Genomic DNA, 17,316 nt, shown 5'->3' with positions numbered 1-17,316 from the left:
TGAAATTTGGCTAAGTCTAAAAATTTAAAAGATCTTCTAAACCTAGACTTTGCATTATAACTCCTAGAGATCTGAAACCACTCTCAAACATCCCACCAATATATAAATAAAATATAACTTAAAGTATAAGAAAGGAAAAAGATGTAGCCGATTTTTTGTGAAAACTCGCCAAAAACTCGGCGAAGTTTTTATGGCAAATAAAAGTCGTAAAAACTCGCCCTGAAGAAAAACTCGCAAGTTTTTAACTACTCACCGAGTTTTCGGCAAGTAGTCCAACTATGGTGTATACACACACAAACACACACATATTTACATGTATGTATATATATGTATATATACATATATATACATCCACACATGCATATATATATGTATGTATGTATGTATGTATGTATGTATATATATTATATGTATATATATATATATATGTATATTTATATACATACACACATACATATGTATGTATGTATGTATGTATGTTTATTTATTTATTGCACCCACATACACACACACACATAGATATGTATCATTGATCAATATATGCACACACTCTTATTAATATGCTGAAGCAAGTAAAAAAAGAAAAAATAAACTAAATACATAAAAAGTCCACTGCATGCACTGACATTCATATTAAGAGCAATCATGTATCCCCATCTGAGATGATTATAAAGTTGACTTCGCATTTGGTCATTCTTTGTGAGCAACAAATAGGATCTAGTTGTTCAATCATTTTTTTGTTATATATGTGCTTCTTATGTGGATTTGTCATATCAAGTACCCTTTAATCTTAAGCCCTATGTTACTCGGACTAGCAACAAAAACTATGGCATAGAGAATCGTGATACCTCACACTTAAAGAAAAAGAGTACAACTATGGTCTGAATGATGAGAAATAAATGGGACAAACTCATAGATGCTCACATGAATATTTTGCCAAGTTCTTTAAACTCAACCCCTGGTCCACAAACAGAAATTGCCTTTTCCAAGCAGTCCTCTGTCACCTGCAATAGAACATAGATTAGTACAAAACTCGTTATAAATTATGCCAACAATGACAATCATGGTCCTCAGTGAAAACTAACACTATCAAGTGTATAAACCAATAATTGTATGATCACTGCTAATGATTGGTCAGAATTATGATGGTTACTTGCACAAGGTAGTCCACAGCATCAAAACAGGCAGCCAGAAATAGACAACACATAGCAAGCTAGCTGATGCCCCTTTAGGGATCTTGCTAAAGTTCTTCTAGGAACAACTTAATTTTCCTCATAATATTTTAAAATATAATGGTTCATCCTTCATCCAACAAGTTAAAGTCAGCTTTCTATGCCACATTGTTACCATTTTAATTTGTCTTTCTAGAACAACATGTGAAGTAAAACCTTTCTTCAAATTAGAAGGGGAAGCTCACTAAAGTAATAACTTAATTAAAATCCTAGAATACTAAACAATGAGCAAAATCTACAGCTATTCAAAACATGCACAAGGTGTTTTCCCTAGAGTTCTAAACATGCAATGCAAAAAACTTCAATTGCCCTATCTTTTTGTTTCTTCAGTATGAACACAAAACTGAAACAGTGCACCTACTCCATACAATATATTTATCTTTTATGACCTGACTGAGACAACTAACCTAACAAGCCCATATAATTTCTAGTTAAGTATTTGTACACCAAAAGTTATATGTAATTACTATTGGGCTGAGGACTTACTACAGGACAACAAACTTGATTTTTTTTTATATTGAATATAGCGAAAAAACCATACAACAAACAGATCATGTCAAACTGTAATGACCATATGCCTTAATTGTATTTCATCTAAATAGCTAGTACTAGACCAACAAAACTGCCCTACTTATAGTCAACATATTATGCTCACTATACAATATATATACTGAGAAGTTGCAAAATCTATACAACTCAAAAAACTGTGACAGCATATTCTAAAAGTTACACGTCCACCCAGGCTGTCCGGCCAAGGGGACCCTCATCCAAATAACTTGTCTGTCATTCCTGACCGGGACTGCACCATGGGCAGCCAGTTGGGTTGTGTACTCTCTCTCTCCATCCTCCTTCCCTCATTGATCTCATTCATGAATGCAGCTAATGCATTAACAAAGGGAGTCCTCTCAATATTGGTCCTGCTCCATGTGTAGCCGTGTGATAATTCTGATGTATATACTCTTGTATGACCATCTTCTACGAATCTCTCAAACTTTTTCTTCACAAGCCTCATCACAAAGGTGACCTACACATCAATAAGATAAAGAGTGAGTCTTCTAAAAGACTCAATAAGCACCCTGGCTCTGCCCTGATATTTATCTTCATTTCTAATTTTCCTTAAGTACCATAAAATCTCACAGGAAAGTACAATCCAAAATAGATTACAGTCCTTTGTAACACCATGTACAAAGCCAGTGACAATGTTCATTATATTAATAGTATCAAGAATAGATATACCAAATAGGAGCCAGATCTCCTTAGCTATTAAACATTCAAAGAACAAATGATTAGCAGTTTCTACCACTTAACACATACACTACATAAATCAACAGCATGCTGATCATTCCTGAAAGGCAGCCTATTAGGCATTAATAACCATTTGAAACATTTCTTCTTAGGAGCCAGATTACTACTCCATAATCTATGAAGAGTATTATGTCATTGTTTGTCAGAGCAATCAAAATGTCACACAAAATTAATATGAGAAATGATATCATTACTAAAACTTAAAGCTTTATATACAAGTTTTTCTTTTGTCCTCATAAGCAGAGTGCCATCCGTCCAGGTGTATGAGAGAAACCTGTCATTGTCCACCAAGCAACTTTTAGGGAGTTGCAAAATATTACAGGCTTCTCTTAGGATTGAATAAGTCCTCCAGTTAGATGCGGGTATTTAAAATTTCTGAGACAAATCAGTCCAAGAGATAAGACGATCATTAATGATAATGTCTTTAAAACAGCATATACCTTTACTTAACCAGCTTTTAGCTGAGCAACCTTGTATAAGAGCAAGGGGTTTGTCTTTGTGGAAGAGATCCATTAGAAATCCATGTCCGAATAGCTTCCCAAGCGTTCCAAATAGCTTTAAACACAATGGAGCCCGCGATGGAGATAGGGAAGTTCCCAGCAACTAGGTCACTAAAGGGGAGAGACTTCCAAGCCTTGGCTTGCTTGGATATAGCCATCCTGATATTATTCCTGACAAGAACCTTCCAAGGCTCTTCTCCATCCAGCCCATGAAATATCCATTTAGTAGCAAGAGAAATACCTTGTAATTTAAGGTCCTTTAACCCCAGGCCCCCCACCATTTTCTCCATACAGCACCACTCCCAATTAATAGAGTGTCTCTTTTTATTTCCTCTCCCATCCGACCACAAGAATTTCGTTATGTTTTTCTTAATATCATTAACTGTGTACTTACTAAACATCCAAACCGAGGCATAGTATATGCTATATGATGACAGAATCTTCTAACAAACTTGAAGTCTACTTGCAGGAAACAAATAATGTTTATCCCATTTGTTCAATTTAGAATCTAATTTTCTCTTGATCCAAAGCCACATATCTTTTAAACAAGGAGATACAGAGAAGGGTATACCCAAATATCTGACTTGTTTATATGGCCCTCCCCATTGGTAGTCCAGCCAACCCAATAGTATGGACTTGAATAGGGATATTTTAGCCCCAAAAGCCTCACCAAATATCCTGAGCTTAGTTATCAGGGACTCCATGTTTCTTTCATTTAACTCAAGAAATAGTGCAGTGTCGTCAGCAAATTGGATGTTCAATAGGTCTGTCTTATTCAAGAGATTGATTCCTCTAACTTTCGGTGAGAGAATATCATCCCTCAACAAGTAAAAAATTGCATCAAAAGCAATGACAAATAAGGCGGGAGCCACAGGGCATCCCTGTCTAATGGATCTCCCTGAATTGAAGGGTTTAGTTATAGAACCATTGATATTCAACTGGGCAAAAGCATGCTTAAGCAAAACCTGGACTAGGTGGCAGAATTCCCTAGGGAAACTGAACGCTTCCAGCATCATGATAAGGAAACCCCACTCCACACAGTCATAAGCCGTCTCGAAATTGAGAAGGAACATGGCTACATTTTGGTTAGAAGTTATAGCCCAACTCATAGCTTCCCAGCTTGTAATAAGATTCTCTAAAATGTATCTCCCTTTGATGAACCCAATCTGAGTAGAACATATAAATCTAGGCAAAATATCCACGAGCCTGTGGGCCAAAATCTTAGCAAGGATTTTGTATGAGACATTAAGCAGAGTAATAGGCCTCCAATTCTTGATCAGGGATTTATCCCCATCTTAAGGAAGGAGTTTAATAGTTCCTTTATTGATGTCTGGACCAAGAGAACCTTCTTCAATTGCTTCCTTATATACTAACAACAAATCTTCACTAATCCAATCTAAGTTAGCCTTGTAAAACTCAATAGGTAGTCCATCTGGCCCTGGAGCATTACCATTATTCAGGCACCGATGGCACTTCTAATTTCCCCAATAGAAATGGGTTCCTTGAGAGCAGGAGAATCCTCTACAGAAATAAGGTTTGGAATCAATCTCTTACAAAAGTCCCTAGCAAAGATGGAAGAGGGATTATCTTCAGAGGTAAACAGATCTTGATAGTATGGTAGAAATTCATTTTTAATTCCTTCAGCATCCACGATCTCCCTCCCTTCAACCCAAAGCTTGTCAATTCTCTCCCTATATTCCTTTTGCTTTAACATATTTAAAAAGAATTTAGAACCTTTGTCCCCTTGCTGCAACCAGTTCAATCTAGCCCTAGTTTTGGCTCCTACGATCTTGACTTGCTTCATGTTTCTCAGGAGATCCTTAGATTGAGCCATTTTTTAGAATATCTAATATTGCAAGGATCTCTTTGGGCCAAAGTCTCCATCTTGTGAAGATTATTAGCCATAATTCTTTCCATATTCCTATTATCCTTGGCTTTCTTCCTACCAAGAGTTCTGAGCAAACATTGCCAACTACTAACATTTTGATTCCATCTAGAAATGTTCGAAATAGGGCCATTACTCCACTTATTGATTTGCCTAATCATGTATACAGCGATGAATACATCCTGGTCCTCCAATAGTTTAGTATTCAGAATGAATTTATCTTGTTTAATATTCCTTACAGGAACCCTAAAAATCTAAGAAACTATCAGGTGATGGTTCAATAGTTTGTATGGGTTGACACCGACAGAGACACCCTTACCATCTTGCACAAAAGAGAAGGAATACTTATTGGCATAAAACCTATCAATCCTACAGTAGATTCTTTTATGGCCTCTTTGAAAGTTACACCAAGTAAACCAGAACCCCTCATACTCCTTTCTTAACCCTTCTAGGGGATCAAAGAGCCTCATCTTACTCTTCATCCTACCCCAATGCAGCTTCACTCCTCCTTTCCAATTCATGTTCACACCTCCCACCTTATCCTCAGCATATTCAATCATATTGAAGTCACCCCCAATAAGAGAAAAGCCACTGCCACATATCTGATCTCTCTCTATAATCATTGGAAGCATAGATTGAACAAACTCCAATTTTGGTATTACAAAGATTGAGAGTAGCCCAGACAATTCTATTGAATGGTGAGAAACCAAAGTCTAGGATTGCATCCTTCCATTTAGCATTAATAAGTAGGACAACACCACCTTTACGTTTCTCATGTTTGGGGGTAATTTGACATGCATCTTTCCAAATAAAATTCAAGTTCACTTCTAAAGTAAACTTAACCGCTTTAACTTCTTGGAGCATAACAATGTCTACATCCCTATGTTGATTGAGAAACCTTTTTACAACATGCTTCCTATCTGGGGATTCAAGCCCCCTAATGTTCCAAGAGATGCACTTCATCATCAATAAAGTATTGCTTATTAGAGTTCTTGGCAGTCCTAAAACTGCTAAAACACTTGGGGAACTCCATCTTAGCATCAATCTTTCTAGGGAGGGGGGATATTTTGCCTTTAGAACCTTTAGGTCTCCCTCTTTTCTGCCTAGGTAGGGCGGTTTTTCGTTTGTCAGCAGGCACAATAGAGTCACCATCACCGAGCTCACCATCTTCAAGATTATCAATCTCATTCTCAAGATCCCCACTAGAGAATGACTTGTTGGAATTCAACTCTGCCTCCATCTCGGACTCATAACTGACTTCCTCAAGCGAGTCATCACAATTGTTCAAATCAGTATTTCCATAAGGGGGAATGGCAAGGTTGAGAGACAAATCAGGGTTGGATGTTTTACATGACAGGTCAGCAGTAATGATATCATCATAAGCACTATCTTTATCTACCACATCCTATGGCACTGAGGAGTCAAGCTTAGGGCAAACAATGACCTAGGGGGTTGGAGGGGAAGGATCTGTTGCCGGGAATAATCATTATGTTATGTTGTTATATTATGTTTATGTTGTCGTCGGTAATAATGAGTTACGGCGGTCAGTTAGTTAGCCGACGGGTAGGTAGTTGGAGTTGCGACGGTTGTGTCGTACCCCTTCAGGTATTATATAGTGTACCTTTTCTTCGAAGTGGAATAATGTTAGTCGTGTCAGATGTAATGTTATAAGCACTTATTGTACAGGGACTATGGAATTAATACAGAGGCTGGTTATTTAATATATTTCCATTATGATCTGTGCATTTACTTTCTGCATTTAACCGTTTACCCGAGAGGGCAAACATTTGGCGTCGTTGCCTAGATGAACTCGGGAATGGAAGACACGGATGGCGCACAGACACAATGGGCCTACCCGTTGGTGAAGTAAACCAGGAGGCCAACGACGCGCGGACAGAACTTTACACAGGAGAAGACACGGCAACGCGAGAATTTTCAATTTTGCTACAGGTAGCCATTCAGACATATGTCCGACGAGAGGCGGCGGAGGCAGAAATCCCACCAAGTGTCGTGTGGACAGCGCTGGAGGTTAGCCCGGCAGTAAACCGGTTGATGAACCACCTCCCCCGATTACTTGCACAAGCATCGTTGGCACAACAAGCCCGCCTGGAGGAGATTGCCCAGGAAGAGCGACGACAACAAATCGTGCAACGCTACAAAGAGAACAGCCGACGGGAAACGGAACGAGATGGCGCAAGGCCAGGAGGAAATCGAACCTTTGACTTATGCCCAATAGACTAAATAAGGACAAAAATAAAAAGATACAGAGTGACGAATGGGAAGTGGCACAAACTGCATTGAATCTCAGACAGCAGATAGAACGAAGGCGTAGGCTAAGGCAGCTTGTCGAGGGACGACCGGCCGAGGGGTTGCCCGAAGGGAACCCAAGAGGTGTCACAGAGGTTGCGGAGGCAGAGATAGACGGAGAGAACTACACTGTCTACACTGTTGTAGGGCTGCTAGAAGGAGTCACGGAGGGTGCCGAAGGAGAACTCTACAGTTCGCCAAAATACCATCGTAGGGTAAGAAGCTGCGAAGAGTTGGTGGAACAAACAAGGCGAAGTCTAAACCTGATCGACGCTACCAGAGACTTGCTAAAGAATTTGTCCATTTTGGAGGACAACCAGAGGGAGACACCGGAAGGTGACGGTACGACCGAAGGTGCCGAGGGAGCACAAGGGTACCGTACGGGAGGCAATTTGTTTGGTTCGGTGTCAGCAACTTTTTCTGGAGGACCCACGAGTGGAGGTTCAGTTGCAGGAGGCGGAGGATCGCCAGGTACAAGCACACAAGGAATTAGAGGAGCGAGACCCAGCGGTGGGATGGCGAGTAAACAAAAATTGCCAAAGTTCACAGGGGAGGGCAAGGAAGACCCCTTACGGCACTGCCGTACATGTGAAACCATTTGGTCCGCCAACGGAGTGACAGACCAGGATGACTGGGTACAGCAGTTCCCAGCCACGTTACGTGGAGTCGCCATAGATTGGTACTCTGATGTAGATAAGCAAAAAGTGGCCACATGGGCCGACCTACAGAAGGAATTCACGAAAGAGTTTCGGTTGCTCCATGATGACAACGAAATTGTAATAGAAATATACAGTACCAAGCAAGGTACTAAGGAGACAGTACGGGCATACAGTCGGAGGCTGAAAGAACTCTTGGGTAAAATGGAAAGCCAACCCGCAGATGGATTGAAGAAACGATGGTTCGTTGAAGGGTTGAAATCCTCCCTACGGAGGAAGATGAAAATTGTACCCCCGACTTCATATGACAACGCTTATAATAGGGCGATGGACCTTGAGACCGAACACAAAACATCAAAGAAGAAGAAAAGTAATAAATCCTCATCCGAGGACGATGACTCTTCACAGGAAAGCACTAGCGACGACAAGGCTGGCAAACGGGTGCAAGCGCTCCAGAAAGACATGGAGCGAATGAGAAAGGAATTCAAAATAATGAGAAGCACTGGTCGGAACGAAGGGGACATATGGTGCACTGAGTGCAAAGAGAAAGGGCACACAAAGGGTACTTGCCAAAAGAAGGCATTCTGCGAGATTTGCCAAGTGATGGGACACTCCACCAAGGAGTGCCCATACAACATGAAAACCCGAGGTACACAAGTGAACCAGGTGTTGTTCATGGAGCAGGCCACAATATCCGCACCAGCGGGTACCGGCCAACATACTAACACAACGGCATCATCTGGAGGATATCGGGACAACAGACGCGGCGGCAGAAGGAATAGCAACAATAACAATAACGGAAGCCGTATCCAATATGACGCCAAGGGCCGGCCAATTATCCAATGTAGGGCCTGTAATCAGTGGGGGCACTTCGCCCGTGATTGCACGAAGGAAGCCACCCCTCAGCACCTCTGCCGTTGGTGTGGTCCAGGCGACCATGAGGACGCAAATTGCCTGCAAGCAGGGGTTAATCTCCTCAACATTGAGAAGGCTGAGAAGACTGGTGAGAAAGAAGTGCTGGCAATCACCCGCGCCCAGACGAAAAAAGCCACTTATCCCGACCCCCGTACAGAGAAGGAGAGATTACGGGAGGCAAAGGCCAATATTGAACGTGAGATGATGACCGAACGACGGGACAACGAGGTGGCGGGTACATCATCCCGTACGGAAGCGGAAAATAACATCATTGAGCAAATCTTTCAAATAGAGGTGCTAATAAAGGTAAAAGACCTTCTAGACTCTATGCCACAATTGAGGACTGCCATCCTCACCAATGTGCAAAGCACCACATCGTTGAGTGCACCACAGGGAGGGGTTCCCGCCACCGCTTCGAAGAGTACACCACAGGTGGAGGTTTCCGTCAGCCCTTCGACTGACCCGATGTTACTAGCCTTGAGCAGTGGTAGACACCCAGCTATGGTAGAAATGGGTATCTGTGGGACCATTCTGAAGGACACCATTGTGGACGGGGAATCTGGGGTGAATGTACTACCAGAAGAAACATGGAAGCGGCTAGGGAAGCCCACCCTGTGGCCACCCACATTCAACCTGGTGGGAGCGGACCAACACGGCATTAAGCCACTCGACCTGTTGATGGCCCAGCAAGTGACAGTTGGTACGCAACCATTCTTGTTAGATTTTGTGGTTATTCCCTCGAAGAAGAAAGGCTATGACGCCATCCTGGGGAGAGTGTGGTTGATCAACGCGAGGGTAAACCACAACTGGAAGAAAAATACACTTTCCATGGAGAAGGGAGGGCAAAAATATACCATTGACCTACACACCCAAGATGTCGGCGAAGAGCTCGCCTCTTCCGACTCGGACTCAGAGGACTCTAATAAAGGGGAAGGGGGTCCCGATGAAAGAAAGGGCAAGAACGTGATGGAGCCGAACAGTGAAGGGGTGCTCGAATTGGAGGGATGTTCTGAAGATGAGGTATGCTCACTTAACTGGCTCTTCTACTAGCAAATGGAGGATTACGAAATGTTCCAAAGCTACAGGCTCGAAGTAGAGGAACCAAAGCAACCAACAAAGGTGTACCTGCCGGAATACAAAGAATATTGGAAGGGAGACGCCCCAAACCCTAGCGACGTAGATAATCCGAAGAGTGTTGGCAACGATTGGAACCTTGTGTGGAAGACCGCAGTCTTCAAAATATTTATTATTCTTCTTCTTCTTATGTACGGGAAGGAAACCATGGTCCCTGTAGAATTTGTGGTTCCAGGTCTTCGGATGGCCATGGAAAATAAACTTGCCACCAATAGGTTCAAATTGAAACCCTACCATGAGAAGCGCGTAGGGGACCTGAGAGGCCGGAAGGACACCCGAGAGTCCGGAGGGGGACCCAAGAGGATGGAAGGGGACCCGAGAGGCCGGGTAGGCGACTCGCCAGGCACAAGACCCAAATGGGAGACTCTCGGGCGAGGCAAACCGAGAAGGATGAAGGGCGATCCTAGAGACAGGGGACCCGAGCCGAAGACTCTCTAGACAACTAAATTAGGAAATCAAGAAAAAAAAAAGAGAGTACCATATGGCCGTACGAATCCGTACGACAGTTGACCGTACGGCTAAAAAAGTTATATGAAATTTTTTTTTTTTTAAATTAAAGAAAAAAAGAAAGAAAGCCACGGTGGAACCACCGTACGGTAGCACCACCGTGCGGTGGCAACACCGGCGATGGACCCACCGTGCAATGGCAACACCGGCGGTGGAACCACCGTACGGTAGCACCACCGTGCAGTGGCAACACCGACGGTGGAACCATCGTATGGTAGCACGTCCACCACCGTGCAGTGGAAACCACTGCTGTCGCGGAGCACGAAGACATAAATGCAGCCCCCGCACAAACAAACACAGTCGTACGGTGGAGGGTGTTGACCGCATGGGAAGATGGCCGCACGATCAAAGGTGCCAATGCTGTTGTTGACTGTACAGGGAGGTTCTATGGCCGGGGTGCCATCGGGGACATTACAATACGAACCAAAAAAAAAAAAAAAAAACGACGACGACCAGATTTAAAATGATTCGCTGGAGTTTAAGGGTTTTTGGTATCTTAAAATATCATAGTGACCCCGCGAGGGGCACTGCCCCTCAACCCCGCGGGGGCGCTGCCCCAGACCCTGCAAGGGGCGCTGCCCCTCAACCCCGCTGGGGGCGTTGCCCCCAGACCCCCAGTTTATTTTTGAGCTACAGAATACCGCGGGAAGTGTTGTGGTTGTCCGTACTCTAAGAAAGAAGCCTGCAGCTAAGCATTGGCGGGGAAGCCATAAGCCGTAGAGGGAGACGGATTTGGAGGTTGGGAACAAACAGAGTTTGAGGGAAGGCATTGCAGGTCTGCACAGTCGTACGACAACAGGGAGTTATTCAGTTCAGTTATTAGCTTTTGGGGAGTGTGATGGAGGATTTGAGGTGTCTCCTAGCATTTGTGCCAGCGGATTGTGGCCACCTCCAAGCATGACTAGTACGCTTTGAGGAACTCGGAGTATGTCTCGGTTGGACGTGAGGTTGCCTTGGTGGATGCACAGAGGGATCGGGAGGAGTTGACCACCATAATATAACAACATAACATAATGATTATTCCCGGCAACAGGATCTACCCCTCAGGAATCCAAAACCTTAGAGCCCTCAACAGGAATAGAATTCTCTATATGAGCTTCTAAAAGAATGTCAAACTTATTGGAGATCTCTAAGGTCTCTGAATTTCCCGAGGGGAATATTCTTCCCCCTAACCCATCCAAATCATTGTTGGCTCGTTCTTTATCCTCAAAGCCTTTAACAATAGGTTTAACTAGAGAAGTCATATTATTATTGGGAAAACTCATCTCAGGCAGGGTAGCATTGGAGTCATCATCGATGGGCACCAAGCAAGGGCCTTTTTTAGGGGGATCCAGCAAGGAACTACTTAAATTGCTCTTGATAGACTCTTTTATTTTATCCAGAACCAACTGTTGGGCATTTTTATTTCTAACCTTTTGGGATTTAGGCACCACAACTTGATTAGAGTCCTTTTGAGACTCACAAAGTTGCGCAATGGCCTCAGCAACTGTCGAGTGAGGAGGGGCTTCAAAATTAATCGCCCCGAATTTAACAAAGAGACCAAGCATCCGAAGATCCTTAGTAGGGTTAGAGACTGCCACTTTAATAGCCACTTTGAGAGAATCCAATTTTTCCATTAAAGGGGAATGATCATTTTGGCCATTCTTGGGCGAGGAGGGTCCCTTATCTCCAAAATTACCCTCTGAGAAAGATTTTCCAGAATTACTATTGGTATTATCCGTTCTCTGAGAGGTAAAAAAAGGGCAGTTCCTTCTGATATGCTCCTTGCATCTACAGAGAAAGAACGCGTTGACCCCCACGAGGGTTTCAATAAGACATGAGATGGGACCATTGTCCATATTGATATCAATAAACCTAGGAAATTCTCGACCTGGTTAACCAACACCAAAAAAAGAGCATCCAAATGAGGCACAAGTGTTTGAGGGTTATCAGCCCTAATAACTCTTCCAATAGGTTCGAGAATCTGCGGGATGAAATTCCACAAAATTGGGGGAAGATCCTTGATTTCTATCCACCTAGGGCAGGATAATGTGAGAATTTCATCATTCACCGCATCATGTGTCCATTTGAGGGCTCTACAAGTGCAATTACCAACCGCCCAAATTTGTTTCTACACTACCGTCGCCTGAGATTTGGCATCTTTAAAGAAAATAACAAAATAGACCTTTCGAGTCATTCAACAAAAAGAGATATGGAATCCTAATTTTTTTACCCCAACGTTTTTGATCCATTCATCCAAAAATTTCCTGGTCGAGCATTTAGCCACATCCACGACCGCCAAAAAAATTGCAACATATTTTAACCTAGCTTTTTCGAAATCAATAGCTTTAGCCATAAAATCATTAGGAACGATAGACAAAGTAGGCAGGGTAGGGCTAAGGCACTTACCTCCTCTTCTCCTGACACAATTACTTTCAGAGTCTGAGAACCTCACCACCTCAAATTTGGCTTCACAAGGAACAGAGAAATCCCAATACATTTCCGAAGTGACTAACAAAGGCACGAAGGCGCCGAGTTTTCAAATTAAGGTCGCAGGTATGAGAAGAGACGACTCTGATCACTCGCACGAACCTGGATGGAGTTTCAGCTCCCTGCAATGGCATTAGAGATCATTATTGGGTCTTTTAACCTCCAATGCAAATAGTGGTAGAGTCGTCTATGAAAGTAGACAGAGATAATACAATGCTCGGTGGGGATTATTCATGCCATTGTCAAAATATTGTGTTTGCGCTTAATTCTCGGATTCCGAAATTTGCAAGGGCCTGAGATATGTACATCAGCAATACAAGTTTCTGATGGAACCTGCTTGAATGTTGCCATCATTGAGGAGAACCGATTTGGAAATGGTGTTGCTGGTTCCAAGCTCAACGACTCAGTAGTTTTGAGCCACCTTTTGGGTATTGTGGCACACCTCTACAATAGACGTCAAATATCAAGGTGCACTGAATGTTGTGATCAACAGTCCTATATTCATCAAATTTTACCTTTGTACTCTTCCACGGCAATGAAACATTAGTTTGTATGCAAATAGCAGAATACTCTTGGAATATTGGATAGATATTGATCAATTGTAATATGAAATCAATTATAATTATCATTTTGTAAACTTGATGCAAAAATTTATAAACATGTTAGTCTATAGCAGTATGAATGTTCTTTTGAATATGCTCACCATAGAATATGCAATGACCTCTACTTCTAGCATGAGGACAAACAGTCATATGGTCAAACCAAAGAATAGAAGTTTCAGGTAGTAAGACAAGTGTTGGCGAATTCACTGAAGAAGAATTGTGCAAATTCTGGGTACAAACTACGCAGGGATATTACAATGGTATCAGAGCTAGTGAGCCTGCTAGCCTGTGGATTTGAAATTCAAGTGTGCATCAGAATTTGTGGCTTTCACAAGTTTAACTCAAATTAAAAATATAAAGTCAAGAGTAACTCAGAAAAGCAATCTTTTCTCAAAAGAATTCAATGATACATTTAATGGTGTTCAACAGAGGGACTTATAGAAAGAAGAGGTGATTGGAAATTGACTCTTTATAATTTGATTGGAATTGAGTCCATGAAATTTCTCGATGGGTTACTCCCTAGGTTGGAAGAATTAGACTCATATTGATCAAAGGTAGACCAATCAGATTGGAGGCTTTTGAATTGGGCTTTGAAACCATCTATGCTTGCTTTGGTCCAACCTGTTGGTTGAAAATTTTGTACACCTGGGAGGATATGCAAAATTGTGGTTTCAGTCGCAGTATGTGAGTATAAAACTCTCCTAATTTAGGGAAGGCTCCCCCTTTGCTTTCTACTTCAACAATTCAAAAATAAACTCTAACTCTAAATCTATTCTAAATCTGGGTTAAACTCTATCTTGCTCTCTTTTTTCAAAAAGGACACTTATTATTTTCTCTTCTTTCAGAAAAGAATCACAGCTGAAAGCACAAATGATTAATGAAGTAAACTGAATAAAGAAGCAAAGTTTCCATAAAGGCACAAAGTCCTCCGTTGCTTCTTCGAGATAGGAAAACAGAAAGAAAGCTTAAAGTCTTCAACTATCTACTCTCCTATCAACCTTTTTAGATGATTTTCTAGTAACCAAACACAGTATGTAGCAGCTCAAAGCCTAACTACATGATGCACCTCTTATGCACAAACATAGAAAATAAAAGCAGCACAAAGTCTGCAAGTTACCCCTATTAGAATAATACTTTAGTATATATTTTTATTAATGATCAATAATGTATTTTATGTAAATATTTAAGTAAGATCGTGTTTCCGATCTTCCTACAGTTTCTTTTTAGAAACTTGCTCGTTGTAATTCTTTATAAGCTTTTAGCTTCTCTAAATAATATTCATTTAATTTTTTTACCAATTACCTTTCGGTAATATGGTATAAGAGCCGCAACAAAAAAATATCGTCACAAATCTTTTCAAAAAAAATTCTACATTTTCAGACTTTTATGGGCAGATTTTTTCTCAAAATCTGACCACAACATGTCACGAATTGGTTCAACTTCAAACCCTCGTCGCGATCATTATTCTGCTCTTGTCGTGATTTGAACCAAGGGTTTTCGGTCGCGTTTTTTTTGCCCTCAACTCACGATTTTTCGCGATTTGTCCTTCGTGTTTTCTGGGTGTTTTTCGTGGTTTTGCGGCGCCAAACCCTTGTATGACCTCCCGCCATCTGCACCTTCTGCTTCCGCGTCGTATTTTGTGGTTTTTAAATCCGCGTCAACCTCTAACGCAATTTCACGACTTCATCTCTGCAACCCACAAAATATTTTTCGGCGAAAAAAAAAAAAACTTCTACATTTTAGTCGGTTTTTTTAGTGACGGGACTATGTTTTAGGCAACGAAATCTTTTTCCGCGACTCCATTCTTCTTCTGCAATGCGTTTTATTTCACGTTTCTTGAATATTTTTGTCTACAAATTAAAAAATCGTGTCGCGTGATTTTATTTTGTCGCCCAAGCAACACGATTTTTGCACAGGATTTTTCTACAGTTTTTCTTCTAATTCAAACCTGCGGCTAGGGTTTTGATGAAAACCCTCTATTTTTTGCTGCCTTGGGAAGTTTGACACCAGATTCCTTCCAGGTTTTTCGAGATTTGAATTGGATTACTCTGTTTTTTCTAGGTGCATTGTTTTTCGTGCCTCGAATTTTGAGCCATCAAATCTGCATTTGGATTTCAGATTCCTTGTGGGTTTTTCGAGAGCTCTTCTAGGTCTTCGTCGGTTTTCTCTGGGTCAACCAAATTTTTTTCTCAAAATCCGTATCAGTCGTACTTCGTCTTTTCAAAGTCTATACCTGATTCTACCTTTAGTTCAGATTCCCGCCTTTCAGATTTTCTAGTTTTTCATGCATTACGAAACATGCAAAATGGCATCATTGACCAGCTTGATGTTGGATCAAGGTCAGCGATTTAACAGCAAAAATTATAACACCTGGAAGCAGCACATGCTGACAATATTTGAATATCGCCACCTAGACGATCTTGTTTTCTGAAAAGAATCTCGTCCTTCTATAGCTAGAGCCGATCAAGACAAATTTGATGACCGCAATAGGGAAGCTGTCATTCTTCTCAAGCTCTTTGTCATAGATGACCAGTTACCTCAGATTCCTTCTGGCAAGTCAGCCTCGAAATTTGGAAGCATCCGAAGGAGTTGCATGAGACATCCAACAAAAGCGGAGAGTTCTTTTTGAAGAACCAGTTGTTCTCCATCATGATGGATGAACGTGTGTCCTTACAAGAACATCTCACGAAGATTAAGGAAATTCGAGATCATCTCAAAGCTATTGGTCGAAAAATGGAGGAAGAGGATATGGTAGTCATAACCCTAAAAAGTCTACCAAAATCCTACGAGCACTTCATAGAGACTCTCAACATTAAGTCTACGAATGTTGATCTGAAATTTCCAGAGTTATGCACCAAACTTCTACAGCGGGATCGTTAGAAACAACAGTTTGGTAGCGGTGCCACTTCATCCTCCTTTGACCAAGCATTTGCAGCCAAATCCTTTCACTAGGATAAAGGCCAATCTCAATCCTCCCAGTCATCTCGGCAAAAGGGCTCCAATTAATCACAGGAAGGTTCGAAGAAGAAGAAGGTTCAATGCAATAATTGTCACAAATATGGCCATCTAATTAAGGATTGTCGCAATCGCATAGCTTCTGGATAGCGGAAGCAGGGAGGGTCTCAGTTGAAAGCCAATGTCGTTGAGCACACAGAGCAGAAAGAGTCTGCCTTTTACACCTTCATGGCTAAAAGACCTGCAAACCATGTGAAATCTTCTGCTTGGTATATTGATTCTGGTGCTTCTTAGCATTTCACTCACAGGCGTGATTGGTTTACAGAATTCACTCCCTATACTGATTCAGTTATTTTTGGAGGTGAAGAGTATACAGTTGTCAGCAAGGGCAACGTTCAGATACAGTCTAGTGGGAGGAATCTCATATTCCTCAACGTATACTATGTTCCTGGCATGGAACTGAAGCTTCTCTCTGAGTCAAATTATGTGGCATTCCCCTCAACTTGATGTCATCTTCAGTGCACATAAGTGTTCGATTGTTGATCATGCGACACGCACTACTGTTGCTATTGGTATTGAGAACCATGGTCTTTACAGACTTGTGGGTACAGGTGATTCTCTTGAGCATGTCTTCGCAGTAAAATCCTCCTCTCACCCATCTATGGCATCAGCGATATGGTCACCTGAACATTCACTACCTTGCGCAACTTGTTCGGGAAGATTTAGTACATGGCCTACCTGAAATCCAAACTCAGAATCAACGAGTTTATGATGCTTGTCAGGCTGGGAAGCAGCACAGGACACCGTTCAAGGATGGTGACTCATGGCGAGCATCTAAGGTACTGCAAT

The 17,316-nt window shown here is 41.8% G+C and overlaps 1 protein-coding gene across 5 annotated transcripts in view; it reads right to left on the bottom strand.

Annotated features, from left to right (window-relative positions):
- LOC131055371 (methionine aminopeptidase 1D, chloroplastic/mitochondrial) overlaps window positions 1-17,316 on the bottom strand; it is a 195,909-nt gene that overhangs the window by 45,176 nt on the left and 133,417 nt on the right. For all 5 annotated transcript variants that reach the window (XR_009108338.2, XR_009108337.2, XM_057989822.2 and 2 more), the window contains exon 8: window positions 925-1,004. Coding sequence is in view for 3 of the 5 variants with exons in the window: in XM_057989822.2 (XP_057845805.1) it covers window positions 925-1,004 (80 nt within the window). In the remaining 2 variants the exon portion in view is untranslated. The remainder of the gene's footprint in view (window positions 1-924; window positions 1,005-17,316) is intronic.

Source organism: Cryptomeria japonica, chromosome 1 (genome assembly GCF_030272615.1).
Source record: "Cryptomeria japonica chromosome 1, Sugi_1.0, whole genome shotgun sequence".
Lineage (NCBI taxonomy): Eukaryota > Viridiplantae > Streptophyta > Pinopsida > Cupressales > Cupressaceae > Cryptomeria > Cryptomeria japonica.
The sequence above is the reverse complement of the archived record's forward strand: the minus strand, read 5'-3'. Positions and strand labels throughout refer to the sequence as shown.